We start from the raw sequence: 14,362 nt of genomic DNA, 5'->3' as shown, positions 1-14,362 counted from the left end.
AGGAAGGTCTTGTGTGTAAGTAAATACCAAGGTTGTTGAGTCTTCATGTTAAAAGTTACAAACTGCTGTACCTCTATTTTCAGGTCCACTCTATTTAGTCCTTAAGTCTGACAGAACAGTATTGGACCACACGTTGTGAGGAGCAGAAACTGAAGTTAGACTTTTGTTTCGTATTTCTTACACAAAAAATTTAGGAGCGAGCAGGACTTGTTGAATGTTTGCTGAAGCACGTGGGAGGAAGTGGTTCAAGCTGATGTTAGGGTGGGGGGAAGTACTTAGTATTAAAGTATTGGGTTTGCTCTTGGGTTGTTTTTTTTATCAGTGTCACCCATGCATTTCTCTTACCATTTTTGGTCAAGAATCATAACCCATAACTTGCTCAGAGGCCTTTCTGCAATACATGGGTAAATAGTACATATTCCAACATCTGGAATATTTTCCAGTGTTAACAGTTACAATGTTACAGTAATGAGTTACTCCTGTTGGTCATTGTATTTGGCTTGTGATGCTGGTATTTGCAAAGAGAGAGATGATGCCTTTCTGTTACTTAAGTGGTGAGCTGAAACAGAAATCCATACTGTTTGCCATATCATTTTAAATGCTGGATTATTGAATTTGTATGACTTAAACCAAAGTGTGAGCAAACTCTCATGTAAATGGGAAATGAAACCAGTATGTCCTTGTTGCTGTCAACAGCACCAACTTCGTCTTGCCGCCTTAGGAAGAATGAATAGAAGATGAATGGCTGAACTTTGAACATAATTCCGTCGTTGTGGCCTAGCAAGTTACACCTTATGCTGTGCTTTGAAAAAGAACCTGTAAAAATAAACTCTCCACTGGTGTATCAATCTTTATTTTATAAGCATTACTGTTCAAGTGATGCTTACTGTATATAGTAAGGCATCTGAACGACATGGAATCAAAGAGACCTCCCTCTTCAGTGGATTTTCTGGGTCAGTGACCCCATTTGTTTCTCGTATTAAGACTTTAAAGTGTAAAATTTCCTAAGAGTACACCTGAGCTGGCTTTCAGAATTGGCTCAGATAGTTCAGCCTTTTCTCATTAGGCCTAGTCCATTGTATCTCTCAAATGCTTTTAAGTATTTTACCAAAGAGCTGCTGGTGAAGGCTATAGGAGACTTTCCAAAATTGGTATGTTGTAATTTCCTTTTCCGGCTTATTTTGACCTCCACCATCGTTAGATACGAATTATCCATACGCTAATTCTATAGACATATATCTTCATAGAATATATAGTATGTATCTGCAAGACCGTGCCATGGTTGTTACTGGGCCATCACATTGAGTCTCTCACAGGTAGACTGGCAAACAACACAGGATTGGAAGATTCTGGATTGAACTTCATTTTGATTCAGGCTCCACAGGAAACAGGTGAAAACAGAATGCCATCTTCTCTGTTCTTTACATCCTTTTTTCTTTTTTACTTTCTCTTAGGTACCCAAGGAGTTGCCCCTGGTCCTGTGATTGGGCTCCAGGCACCATCCACTGGTCTTCTTGGTGCCCGCCCTGGCCTGATCCCACTTCAGCGCCCTCCAGGAATGCCTCCACCGCACTTACAGCGGTTTCCTCTGATGCCACCTCGCCCCATGCCGCCGCATATGATGCACAGAGGCCCCCCTCCAGGACCGGGGGGCTTTGGAATGCCTCCACCTCATGGAATGAAAGGCCCCTTTCCACCGCATGGCCCCTTTGTTAGGCCGGGCGGAATGCCAGGGCTTGGGGGCCCAGGGCCAGGCCCAGGGGGCCCCGAGGACAGAGACGGCAGGCAGCAACCCGCCCAGCCGCCGCCGCCGCCCCAGCCGCAGCCACAGCAGCAGCCGCCGCCCGCCCAGCCGCCGCCGTCTGCGCAGCCGCCGCCACAGCCGTTTAGAAATGATAACAGGCAGCAGTTCAATTCAGGTAGAGACCAAGAGAGGTTTGGAAGAAGATCTTTTGGAAATAGGGTGGAAAATGACCGGGAACGGTATGGGAGCCGTAACGATGATAGAGAGAATAGTAATCGTGAGAGGAGAGAGTGGGGAAGAAGGAGCCCTGACCGGGACAGGCACAGAGACTTGGAAGAGAGGAATAGACGCTCTAGTGGGCATCGAGACAGAGAGAGAGATTCGAGAGATAGAGAGTCTCGTAGAGAGAAGGAAGAAAACCGAGGAAAGGAGAAGCCTGAGGTCACAGACAGGGCAGGTGGTAACAAAACCGTTGAACCTCCCATTAGCCAAGTGGGAAATGTAGACACTGTTTCAGAACTTGATAAGGGGGAGTCTGAGTCTGCAGTTGTAAAATCTTCTGAAGAGCTACCTGCTGAGGCTACCTCATCCGTTGAACCCGAAAAGGATTCTGGCTCAGCAGCAGAGGCTCCTCGTTAGAGACTGGAATTTGTCAAAATGTGACAGTGACACTTCTGGAGTGTAGAGCTTGAGGTGTACAGATGCTGTATTATATTTGCTCCTGCTATATCACAGCCCCGCAGTAGTTGGTGGGGTCTTGTAAGCAATTTGATTGCTTCCCTTCTATTTAAAAATAGCCACAAAATAACAAAAAATACTGAAAATATGAATAAATATTACCCTTTTTGCTGTAACTTTTTAAAAGTTTTGACTTTAAAAAGTTTACAAATCGTAATTAGAAGTGCTCTCTATTTTTTTTTTTTTAATTTAAGACAAGGTAACGGTGAAAGCTCCTCAAAACAATAGGGATGTTTTTAATAAACTCTATTTTCATAACAAACTTTAATGTGTGCTATTCTTCCTACACTGCATTAAGGTGGAAAAGGATTGTTCACCATCAAAGTTTGAGCTGTTAATACTGTATTGGAGTCTAAATTAGACTTGTTTATTTGATGGAAATAGACATCTTTATGTAGTTATTCTCAAACACTTTCATTTGTAATACTTCTGAATTTCAGCATTTCAATCACAAGGTGTAAAGGTTAGTTGTTTTAATGTTAATCGAAAAGCTTGTTAGTTTGCAGTTCAATCACGGTTTTCTTTTTTGCCATTGGATTTGTGGTAAATGTTGCCCTAATTAATTTGTAAAGAGAAATTTTGCTGGGGGAAAAACTGGATCCCAAAGTACCCGACTGTACTACAGAATTATCTGATTGCCTGGGTATTACTTACTAGAAATAAGTTTGAGTGTTTTCTTAACATCCCATTAAATTTTTCAGAAGGGTGAAAGAAATCAAGGTTAACATTTGCAACCTAAAAGCTTTTTGTCTTATTTTATATGTTTAAGGACTTAAATGCAACCTATTGTTTCCTTACAAGCCTTGACTGTTGCCTTTCTTTAACATTTTTTAAACTCCCCTGCTGGGCAGAGGTAGACTGAACTTTTTGTCACATATAAGAACATATAAAGTATTTTCTTTGTTTAAATTGTCGGGTTAACTAGGAAAAATAGATGTAGGTTATCCAAGAACTATTATTACTTGAAGACGTCCAAAGCCAAATCAAACCTGTATCTAAAATAGTACAGAAAAGCAGTTCCATAAAACTGCTTTCCCCAGTGCCAAGGAAAAGACCTGTCGTTACACAGTCCAAGTATTTATGGCCTTGTTGAAGCTTTTTTTTCTTAAATTACCTTTTTAAACTGTCCTAGTTTTAGCATGCTGAGCAGGTAACTTTTTCTTTGCCCTCATCCCCAGGTGAAGCTACTTTATTACTTTGGTTTTTAAATAGTACTCTGCAGCAAGACCTTTGTTTTGATGGGGAGAATGTATCTAGGACAATGTTCTTGTGTTCCTGACTTTAGAAAAGGAGAGAAAATCCAAGTTGATATCTGCACTTGAATTATAAAACTTGTCCTTCGTTTGATGTTGGCCCACCTGAGAGGTTTAAAAGTCCTAACTGAAACTGCTTCTGGAAAGAAATATACATCTGATTAGTGTTCAGATTTCAAGGACTTAAAACCCGTATATCCAATTGTAAGGTATTGGAACCATCCTATTTGCACATGACAACCCCCCCCCCCCCAAGTACTAAGTGGTAGTGATTACACTTGAGGCTCACAAGTGAGGCCCTATATGTGAGTCTTATCCCACATATGTACACCAAAACTGTACATTAGTGAAATCTGTTACTGTTTTTCAATTCTGACCGTGATTTTAACCACTTCTGAGCATGTTGTTCTTTTTTCACCAATTTTAAAACTTTGAGAACACTACAAATTGTCCTTTTCCACGCTGGCTTTTCCTCTCCTAACCAATATCCTACACATTTGATAAAAGTATATCATATATTTATGATCAGTCAGAATTGTAGCTTATTTCTGATTTCTCAGAAATATTCTACAATTTTCAGTTAAAACTGTAATCCAGAGTCAAACCTGAATTAGGTTAACATTTCATTTAAAAGCAGTTTCTCTATAGGTACATAATTAAGTATTTACAATAAGAGAACGACTTAAATTTACTAACTGGATATGTAAATTCTTAAACAGACATAACCCACATTCAAACATTTCCTTGGTCCCATCTTAAAATGCTATGGTAACTTTCTTTCAATGGCTAACTTGGAAGCAGATTGTGCCAATCTCTACTTAAAACTAAATGTTCATAGGTGTATAAAACGTGGAATATGTGCCATTTTGGCAGGTAGGTAAATTTACTCTTAGCTGAGACTATAACTTGCTGTTCACAATTTATCAAAGCGTTCTCTCAAACCGTAACATCTTCTGTTTAAAATAAACAAGTACTTTTTTAATCAAAATGCTAAGTAGCTAATCAGGGAAACAACCTTAATTTCCCTGAAACTGACAAACGATATCTGTCCAACCAAGATTCCAATTGAGGTTATTAGTGTTAGCTAAAAGACCAGCTGCTAAAAATTTAAACAACTTATCTTATTTAAAACACTCCGAAAAGCGACCTCTATGAAACAGGTAGTATCTGTCAACATATTACTAAATCCGTTCCATTCAAGCTCTATGTATGAGTATCAAGAGCTAATTTAGAGTTTCAATTTGGATACTTTAATAGGTTCAAAATTCAGTGCCATATGGTGTATTTATTGCGGGCTTGAATGAGAATTGAAGAAATTCAGACAATTAAGTTTAATACCCATATATGATTATTAAGCCTGGCAAAATACAGAGATCGTTGAAACAGACATTTTAACTGAATAGGAGTTTTATAAAATTATACAAATCTTCCAAGTGATCATAAATCAATTCTCATTACAGGTACTTAAAGCAATTAAAAAGTCACACAAATTACACTTTTAAGGTTACAGTGTTTAATGTTTATCAAGTTAAATTTCTACAACTAGCAAGATAACACAGTAGCTACTCAGGACTCAGATCACATCCTAGGGAATATTTACTTGGCGATCCCAATGACACCACAAGCCAAACGACTCCCAGCGTTTCCCGTCTGTGTACTTTCTTCATTGCCACCTTTGCCCAAGTCATCTCGTTTCTCGTGGACCTTTAAAAAGTTTTAAGAACATTAACACAGCACTGTCAAATAATTACCACCTATTCCCAACAATACCCAAAAGACTTTTAAGAACCACTTAATATTAGAAAAGATCACGTTAAGATAATCCTAGCAAGGAAATATGCTAATATTTGATCTAGTGCTAAACAATAGAAACTACTACTCAAAGCTTTTTCTTCATGATACAGACTAAGTTCGCTGTAAACACTAGGTAAGTGTTGCTATCTAAACAAAATACTAAAAACCCAAGACAAGTGTTACAGGCTGCCATGGGCCAGTTTGAATCCTCTGGGAGAAATTTTAGTAGCCTGAGTAAATAGCCTTCTTTTATAATAAACACTTTGGGGAAAAAAAAGGGGCGGGGGGAATGAAAGTGAATTTCTAAAGAAACTCAAAAATGCGCCTCATGAACTATGAGTCTGTAAATAAGAAGTATCTTCAACTACTTAAATAGTATTTTAGATTTGGCTCCTCAAACATTGATCAATGATTTTTCTGCTTCACAACTATAGCTGAAGAAAACTCTAGGGTCACCTGGAAGGAAAGGACTACAGAACGTTAACTGTCCTCTGGGGCAGGCAACACAGAGCCTACGCTACTTGGTGTCTGCGAGAACCAGATGCAGCTCCCGTGGGTAACTCAGGGCAATCGCTTCCCACACGTTAAACAAGTGATGGTGACCTGCAGACATGAATAAATACTAACGCTGAGGTCCGTCTCAGATTTTAGACTTAACAAAATGTTCTGTTTAACTACAAGGGGGACACTCAATTGTGGCAGGAAAATCTGGCCATTTTAAAACTAGACAAAGACTACTGCTGTTTCCACAGTACACATCTAATATGACCAAATGTAACCTACTTAACGACCACAGTTCCACAGAAGAGTGTCATAACCACCTACATCATTAATTCACCTTCACTGTAATCATATAAAGTAATTGCTCTTCCTAATCTGAACTAAAGGTACAATGTACGTGGATCCTTAGAAACCAGGATTAATAATCATGAACTCGTGAAAAGATACATGTCTGTGTATTAGAAGAAATGGTACACATATCCTAGCATATGAAAACTCACCACCATTGTGCGGCCAATGATGGAATGGTCTCCTGAGAGTGCGATCAGAGAATCCTCCAAGGACACGGTGGCCACACCATCCTTGCCAGCAGTCACATTGCCCAGGTCTCCAACATGCCTAATAACAGTTTTGAAAAAGCATCAGGAATTAGGACTGACTTCCATTTAACATCAGGCTAGTTGGTGAGTCACATATATAAGGGTGGTCACTAAGAGGTGGATATGGAATGTATCAGGACCCACTCTTCCAGATTGACAGAATTTTGGAACATACACAACTAGAAACGACTTGACATTCTAGACACATTGCTCTTCAAACAAAACTTAAAATCTACAAAGTAATGCTCTGGGAAGAATCGTGGGATGGGGGCACATCTCTAATGTCAGAGGTAAAGTACCAAAGGGTAAACTCGGAGTTACTGAGTTAAACCTGTTAATACTTGGCATGGCTAAGAATGCTATGTGCCAGGCCTCTGTTATTAAAATAAGTTAATCCCTGTCCTTAAATTTAATATTTTCCTGAAAGGCTCTCAGGAAACACACAAATGGACTCACTGAATTTTCAGTATCAAATTTTTATCTACAAGGCTTCCTGTGTTTCACAATGATGGTTTATATTGCTAGTGGTTGACAGTACTGTTTGTTATTCATGACATTTCCTGTATTAGTTCCCTTTGGCACTTGTATTATAGTTCTATATTCAATAAATGCTACAAAACCAAATCGTCTTAATTGTCCCCATTTGTCAATTCCTCAGCCCAGAGAGTAAGCCGCTCTAGCACCTGGGGCCAAGGGGTTACTTGGGGGGGCAACAAATTCAAGAGCAGAGGTGGGGAGGCCTACTCACAGTTCCATCAGCATGCAATCTGCAAGTAGTATACCCACACTGACCCCAACAAGCCATCGCCATAATTTTAGTAAGCATTAAAGCGCTTTGTCACTCACCTCTCTTCATCTTTTGGCCCACCGTGTTTTTTGGATAGAGGATTAAAGTGGGGACCTGCACTGGTACAGCCTATTTGCCAAAAACAAAAACAAAGGTAGCCAAATTATGAATCAGAATTTCAAAATAAATTCTAAAAAGAAACTGGTCATTGCTAAAACCTCAAATACAGAAAATACTGACGTACCATCATGACTTCTAGGTTCATAAAAACAGGAAGCAACAACTTAGTATAAACAAAATAGGCAAGCAGTAGAAACAAATTCTAACTAGTGTGTAACACCAGTAAAGGTAATACCCTTCTCTGGGCTTTGGCTTCTTCACTGCCCTGTAAAATAAGAGGGCCAGGACTTGATCTTCATGGTTCTTCTATTATTAAAATCCCATGATTATGATCCTGGTTTCTAAGGTAGCGAACCTTAACTACAAGAAACTTACCTCCCCGGCAACATACTACCAGCAACTACTGTTGGTGGCCTTTACTCGGTACAAGCAGAATATAAATGGCACCTTCTATCTATGAGCCAAGGCTGTTGCCTCACAGAATTCCAAGGGCGGCATTCAGAATATATTCTGGAAAAATGGCGCTCCTGTGCTTCAGGGAAAGCCATTCTCACAGAACCACCACCACAGTGCAGGAGGTTCTTTAGTGACAGGCTTTCTTCACTCAGCAGGTGACCAAGAGTTTCCATTGTTTACAGCTTCAACCCAGCTTCCCCAGGGAGAAGACACACAGGTTAAGGGAAGTAGCACAGTAAATCAAAGACACAGGGCAAATGCCTCCCAAAACAGAGGCAGTAAAAAAAGAGCAACCTGAGGAATTTCAATTGGCAAAATGGATCAAAGCTGGTCATTAAATCACAATTTTTATAGGAACCAAATTACAGAACATAAAAACAAATCCAGCAAGACGAGTGAATCAGGTTCTCATCATAAAAAGTAAACACTGAGTTCAGGTTACTCGAATATAGTAAAAGATGACTAAATGCATTTAACCCATAAGCTTTTGTTAACTTGCTTCTAATCCGAAACTGAGAAAATGAAACTCAATCAAAAGCACCAATAGTTTACATTCTTTTTTTCAGATTTTACCTTCTGTCCCACTAAGGCTCTTGTGTTGGAGGGATGGAGCTATTCTTACAGAGTAATGCAAATAAATGCAGACCCTGTGCTTGATGCATCCACCCTCAACCCCAGCTCACAAACACCTGAGATTACTATGGAAGGTAAGAAAGTAGGTTAATTTTTTGTTTTTTATTGTTTTCTTAAAAAATACTTGAAACTCTTTTTATAATCAAGGTATAAACATGCTTAAAAAACATCAACTTCGGGGCGCCGGGGTGGCTCAGTCATTAAGCATCTGCCTTCAGCTCAGGTCATGATCCCGGAGTCCTGGGATCGAGCCCTGCACTGGGCTCCCTGCTTAGCGGGAAGCCTGCTTCTCCCTCTCCCACTCCCCCTGCTTGTGTTCCCTCTCTCGCCGTGTCTCTCTGTCAAATAAATAAAATCTTAAAAAAAAAACCCACACACAAAAAAACACAAAAAAACATCAACTTCTTCCTCTCCTTTCCACACTTAAGAGTCACAAACCAGTTTTTTGGCTCATTTCCCTAAGGTTAACCTTAGTAATCCTACTGACTTTTTTTTTTTTCCTGCATGTTGAGGGTTTTTAATGTTTAAGGGTAGCTCTACCCGGTCCTATTTATCTTACTAGCTCAAACAAGTAGGAGTCACTAGACCAACACAATACTCACCTTGAGTATTATCTCCAAATTGATGGACGTGGAATCCATGCTCGCCTTCAGTCAATCCTGTAATGGTTCCTGACACCACAACAGGCCCATTTCCCTTTAGTCAAAGAAAAGTGCAAAAAGTTTGAGAGAGCAAGCGCTTCTGAATAAAGAAAACAGTTGAATTACCTTTACCAACCACAGGAAAATGGAAGGAACATGGACGTGGGAGTCAAAAGATCTGTGTCCAAATCCCAGGCCTACCACTTTCTAGCAAGCTATTTAACTGTTCTAGGCTGGGGACCAACACAAGGGAGATGTGACCTTGTTCTAACAGAGCGCAGGAGCCATGCAGCAGGTATCACAATAGCACAGAAAACGCACCTAGCAGAGGGGCGAGTGAGCACAAAAATGGTGGATTTATAGACTTTGTAGGCTTGACTCCCTTACAATGGATATGTAACAAGAATAAGTTCTTCTTTATTTTGTAAATGCTTTTGAATACATTATATTTGCACCTGCTGAATATATGAGTATATATCAAACTTTTTTTTTTTTTTTTAAGATTTTATTTATTTATTTGACAGAGAGAGACACAGCGAGAGAGGGAACACAAGCTGGGGGAGTGGAAGAGGGAGAAGCAGGCTCCCCGCAAAGCAGGGAGCCCGACGCGGGACTCGATCCCAGGACCCCGGGATCATGACCCAAGCCGAAGGCAGTCGCTTAACCAACTGAGCCACCCAGGCGCCCTATATCAAACTTTTTAACACAAATGGTAGCACATCATAGCACCTCGTTTTCTTCATGCAGACATTCTTCCGAGCAAACATACAGATTTGCCATCAAAAAAAGAAAAGAAAAAGACACCTTGGAAATGTCCAACTAGTTGTCGTAGGATCCCCGTTCTCCACTCACCCACTAGGGGGGGTATTTATCAGTCTCCAGCATAGATATTTTTTATTAATAGACAGAAAATATTCTATCCCACTTTCCCTGGGTGACTGATTCTGGTCTAAGCAACGGTATTGTTTTCCAAAGTCATTTTAGGCCTTCAAACCTAGATAACCTTTCCACTGGAGACCAAAAAGAAAGGGCAATAAAAACACTACAGCAGAAAAACACACAGGTATCGCCATGCAGGCAATGGTAATAGGTAATAGTGCTGCAGGGTGCATACAGAAATAAAGGAAGTTAACTTTTACAGCTAAGAGATCTTAGGAACAAAAACAAAATGCACACAGCATCCATACCACACAGTTATACAACACATGATGGTGTCTTTGTTTTTAGCTAGGTTTTTTTTTTTTTTTTTTTTAAGATTTCATTTATTTATTTGAGAGAGAGAGAGAATGAGAGAGAGCACATGAGAGGGGTTAGGGTCAGAGGGAGAAGCAGACTCCCTGCCGAGCAGGGAGCCCGATGCGGGACTCGATCCAGGGACTCCAGGATCATGACCTGAGCCGAAGGCAGTCGCTTAACCAACTGAGCCACCCAGGCGCCCTTTAGCTAGGTTTTTTAACTGCCAGGGCCAACAGTTACAAGAGGTGTTAGTCTTGGATATTTGACTTTCCACTGGATAAATACCACTGCTCAAAGGAAGTAGTATGTCAACTCCTGTCCCCTTCTTTGCTTTTCTTTTTGAGAAGAGACTAGGATTCTTCTAAGCTTTAATTCTGGAAAAACTAAAACATGAATGTTTCTCCCCAAAACGCACTGTGTTATCAACAGCATAGAGACAAAAGGGCAGGTTCTTCCAAGCCTCCATTAATGGGTAATGGGTAATGCACAGAGCACATATGAGCATTTCAACAGTAAGCTGCCTGGGTACAACGCTATAGGGGCCAGGCTGTTATTTTGACTGAAACAGGTCAGGGAAGCAAAAAGGAATATAAACTCAGTCCTGCAGGGTGCTGCCCGGAGCTAATGAGGGCTCAGTGTGGGCAGATCTCCAAATTTTTCAAGAAAAGCTAGTAATTTGGACTCACAGGTGGAAATTTCTGATTTTTAAAAACTGGAAATTAATCCAAAATTTTAACACTCTAGGCCAAACAAATACAGTTTATTTCCAATTTAACATTCCTGCATAGCCATAGAGCTATAATGCTTAACTACACAAGGATCTTTTATCAGGTGCAAACAGCACCACCAAAATGAAGTTTGGAACTTAAAAGAGGGAGCCACACCCGCAACTCAGGGAAGGTGGAAAAACTCAATTATGTATGGATTCACAGCTTGGCTTCTGAAGGTTAACACCCAAGCCATTTCTCCATGGCCAGAGGGAAGGTATCCCTCAGAGGCTTCTTAGATTCTCTAGTACTGGCGAAATTATATAAGGAAAGAAGAGGAGCAAAACAAAGTCTGGCAACTGAAAACAGCAAAATTTAGTCAAATGACAAAGCCTTTTCCAGAAAATTTGGAAACCACTTAAAGGAAAAAATTAAGCTCCCTCGCATAAATTTCAAAGATTACTTTCCATGTCCTCTCACATTTCTGTAAGCCACTTTAAAGATTAAATCTCATTCGTATATTAAATATTGTTATGATTATCAAGGCAAGTACAACAACAGTTTTCCATCAGTTCCTAACCTCACTAAGATTTCGGGGACAGTCTTATCACAAGCACCTTCCTTGTAAAACATGTGTTTTGCAGTATTTTTTTTTTTTTAAGAATTTATTTGATAGAGAGATAGAGAGTATAAGTAGGCAGAGAGGCAGGCAGAGGAAGAGGGAGAAGCAGGCTCTCCGCTGAGCAGGGAGCATGATGCAGGGCTCGATCCCAGGACCCTGAGATCATGACCTGAGCCGAAGGCAGCCGCTTAACCGACTGAGCCACCCAGGCGCCCCATGTTTTGCAATATTATTGAGTACTTCTGTATAGTTTATTTTATTTTTTTTAAAGATTTTATTTATTTATTTGAGAGAGAGAGAATGAGACAGAGCGAGTACATGAGAGGGGGGAGGGTCAAAGGGAGAAGCAGACTCCCCGCCGAGCAGGGAGCCCGATGTGGGACTCGATCCTGGGACTCCAGGATCATGACCTGAGCCGAAGGCAGTCGCTTAACCAACTGAGCCACCCAGGCGCCCTGTATAGTTTATTTTTTGACCATTTCAGCAGTGAGCCTATTGGTAGAGCAATTTCAAAACCACTTTACAGAGAATTTGGTTAAATGAATGCCCCAACAACAGAGTTAAGTGAAACTCTCCACATCTGACTTCCAACTCCCAAACCCTATCCACTACCCTCTGCCAACAGTTCTCAATTCTTGGTGCAAACTAGTACTACTGTGGAAACTTTAAAAACAGCAATGGTCAGACTGCACCCTGACAGATTTTGATATAACTGATCTGGAGTTGGGCTCTGGAATCAACATTTTTTTTAAAAGCTCCCCAAATGGGGCTACTGTGCACCCAGGGTTTAAAAAAAAAAAAAAAAAAAAATCACAGGTTTGGAAAACAACCAACAAGGGAGTCGATTAGATCTCCGGAGGTGGAAAAGGAGCTTTGTCCAAGGCCATCTTCTCTGCCTTTACAGCCTGACCATGACCTACAGCAAGGGTCAGAAACTTTTCTGTAAGGGGCCACATAAGGTCTCTGTCCTGCTAAAGTCAAAAACATGGAAACCAGCCTTGAAAATTCCCCGATCAGACAAAACGAATTTAGTCATAAAAGCATAGCTTAATTGGCTTACTTTGCAAGACTAACTTGACCCCGGTCATTTCTTATTTATGCTTCTGGAAATCCTAAGCAAAAGCTAATACTGTTTGAATCCCTAGGCCGGTATGTGGTAACCACTAACCAATTTCTCACCGTTTAAGAAAACTATCATGAGGGCGCCTGGGTGGCTCAGTTGGTTAAGCGACTGCCTTCGGCTCGGGTCGTGATCCTGGAGTCCCGGGATCGAGTCCCGCATCGGGCTCCCTGCTCAGCGGGGGGTCTGCTTCTCCCTCTGACCCTCCTCCCTCTCATGCTCTCTCTCTCTCTCAAATAAATAAATAAAAAATCTTAAAAAAAAAAAAAGAAAAGAAAACTATCATGACCCATCACTGTGAAAAATAAGCAGTCCCTGCCTTCTCACTATATAAGCCGCTTTATGACCATATACCCCTCATCCTCATTCCACGGTTTGGCCTGAGTGCTCCCGGTTCACGACTATCTTCCGGTGTCTGTGCACATTAAGCTTTTACTAATTCCTGCTTCAGGGACTCAAGGCTTTCATTTCTGCCTCGACAGTCACATGATTCTTGTTTTTCAGGACCCTCGGAACGAACCAAGTGCCAGCCATCCTCTTAGCTCCGGGCCTGTACGACACCCGCCCCGGGACCGCCCGTGCCCACAGGCTGCACGCTGCAGACCCCTGAGCGGAAAGGAAGCCCCAAAGTGGGCTAACGGATGCGACTGTGCCCAGGTGGCCCTGCCGCACTCCCCGCCCCCGTCCCCGCCCCAAGGGCGGGCCAGGCCCGGGACTGCGCAACTCGAGTCCGCAGGAGCCTCAAGACCCAGAAAACGACCCCGCAAGGGAAGGGCCACAGCCTCCTCAAGAACGTCACGTCTCCGCCCCGGCCTACAGACGCCACGGAGGCGGCCCAGGCCCTCGGGCCAGCCGGCCTCCGCCCTCCTTCCCGGGCCCGCGCTCCGAGCAACGCCCCCAGGGTCGGCCGCTGCTCCTTCCCTGCACCCGCGCCCAGGCCTCGCCACGCACCGCCGCCCCCGCCCGGCCCGCCCGGTGACTCAGCATTCGGCCGCCGCACCGCCGCGGGGCAGAGGCCTCGGGCGGCGCGAACCCGCAGACCCGACGCGGCGGGGGCGTGACGAGGGCGGCGCGAGGCCCGGCCGGCCGCCGCTCGGGGGCACAGGTGCGCGGGCACGGCCTCGCCGCCGGCCTCCGGCCGCCGCCCCAGCCCTTGCCTTCTGCACGAAGTGGATGGTGCCCTCCACCGGGCCCTGGCCCTTCAGCACGCACACGGCCTTCATCTCCATGGCTGGCGAGGCCGCGCTCCGGTCCGGCTTCCGAAGGCTGTGAGGACTCCGAAGACGGCGGAGGACGCAGCAGAAGACGCCGACGCAAACCGAGGTGGTCGCGCCGCGCGCCCTTATAGGCCGGAGCTCCGCGCCCCGCCCACCCTGGCCCGGAACCAATCGCCGCCCGCGCGCTCAGCCCG

At 42.9% G+C, this 14,362-nt stretch overlaps 2 protein-coding genes across 3 annotated transcripts in view; one reads left to right on the top strand and one right to left on the bottom strand.

The window, feature by feature from the left end:
• Positions 1-3,397, top strand: part of SCAF4 (SR-related CTD associated factor 4) — a 57,886-nt gene extending 54,489 nt beyond the window's left edge. For both annotated transcript variants that reach the window (XM_035017587.1, XM_035017586.1), the window contains exon 20: positions 1,455-3,397. In XM_035017587.1, the coding sequence (XP_034873478.1) occupies positions 1,455-2,383 (929 nt within the window). In that variant the 3' untranslated portion in view covers positions 2,384-3,397. The remainder of the gene's footprint in view (positions 1-1,454) is intronic.
• Positions 3,398-5,051: 1,654 nt separating this feature from the next.
• Positions 5,052-14,317, bottom strand: SOD1 (superoxide dismutase 1). The gene is made up of 5 exons (XM_035017588.1): positions 14,109-14,317; positions 9,228-9,321; positions 7,476-7,545; positions 6,531-6,648; positions 5,052-5,439 (listed from the first exon to the last, which is right to left on the bottom strand). Exons 1-5 carry the CDS (start codon positions 14,178-14,180, stop codon positions 5,332-5,334), a joined length of 462 nt encoding a protein of 153 aa, XP_034873479.1. The 5' UTR covers positions 14,181-14,317; the 3' UTR covers positions 5,052-5,331.
• Positions 14,318-14,362: the final 45 nt, after the last annotated feature.

The sequence above is a fragment of the Mirounga leonina genome, unplaced genomic scaffold, assembly GCF_011800145.1.
Source record: "Mirounga leonina isolate KUSES-001 unplaced genomic scaffold, KU_Mleo_1.0 Mir_172, whole genome shotgun sequence".
NCBI lineage: Eukaryota > Metazoa > Chordata > Mammalia > Carnivora > Phocidae > Mirounga > Mirounga leonina.
This window is presented reverse-complemented; position numbering and strand designations above follow the sequence as displayed.

Bases quoted from the DNA above. Each gene is read 5' to 3' on its own strand.
- SOD1 (XM_035017588.1), bottom strand. From the start codon at position 14,180: ATGGAGATGAAGGCCGTGTGCGTGCTGAAGGGCCAGGGCCCGGTGGAG. The intron at 7,546-9,227 runs GTGAGTATTGTG...TTTGGCAAATAG, and splicing joins ATTTGGAGATAATACTCAAG to GCTGTACCAGTGCAGGTCCC. The intron at 6,649-7,475 runs GTGAGTGACAAA...AACTGTTATTAG, and splicing joins GGGCCAAAAGATGAAGAGAG to GCATGTTGGAGACCTGGGCA.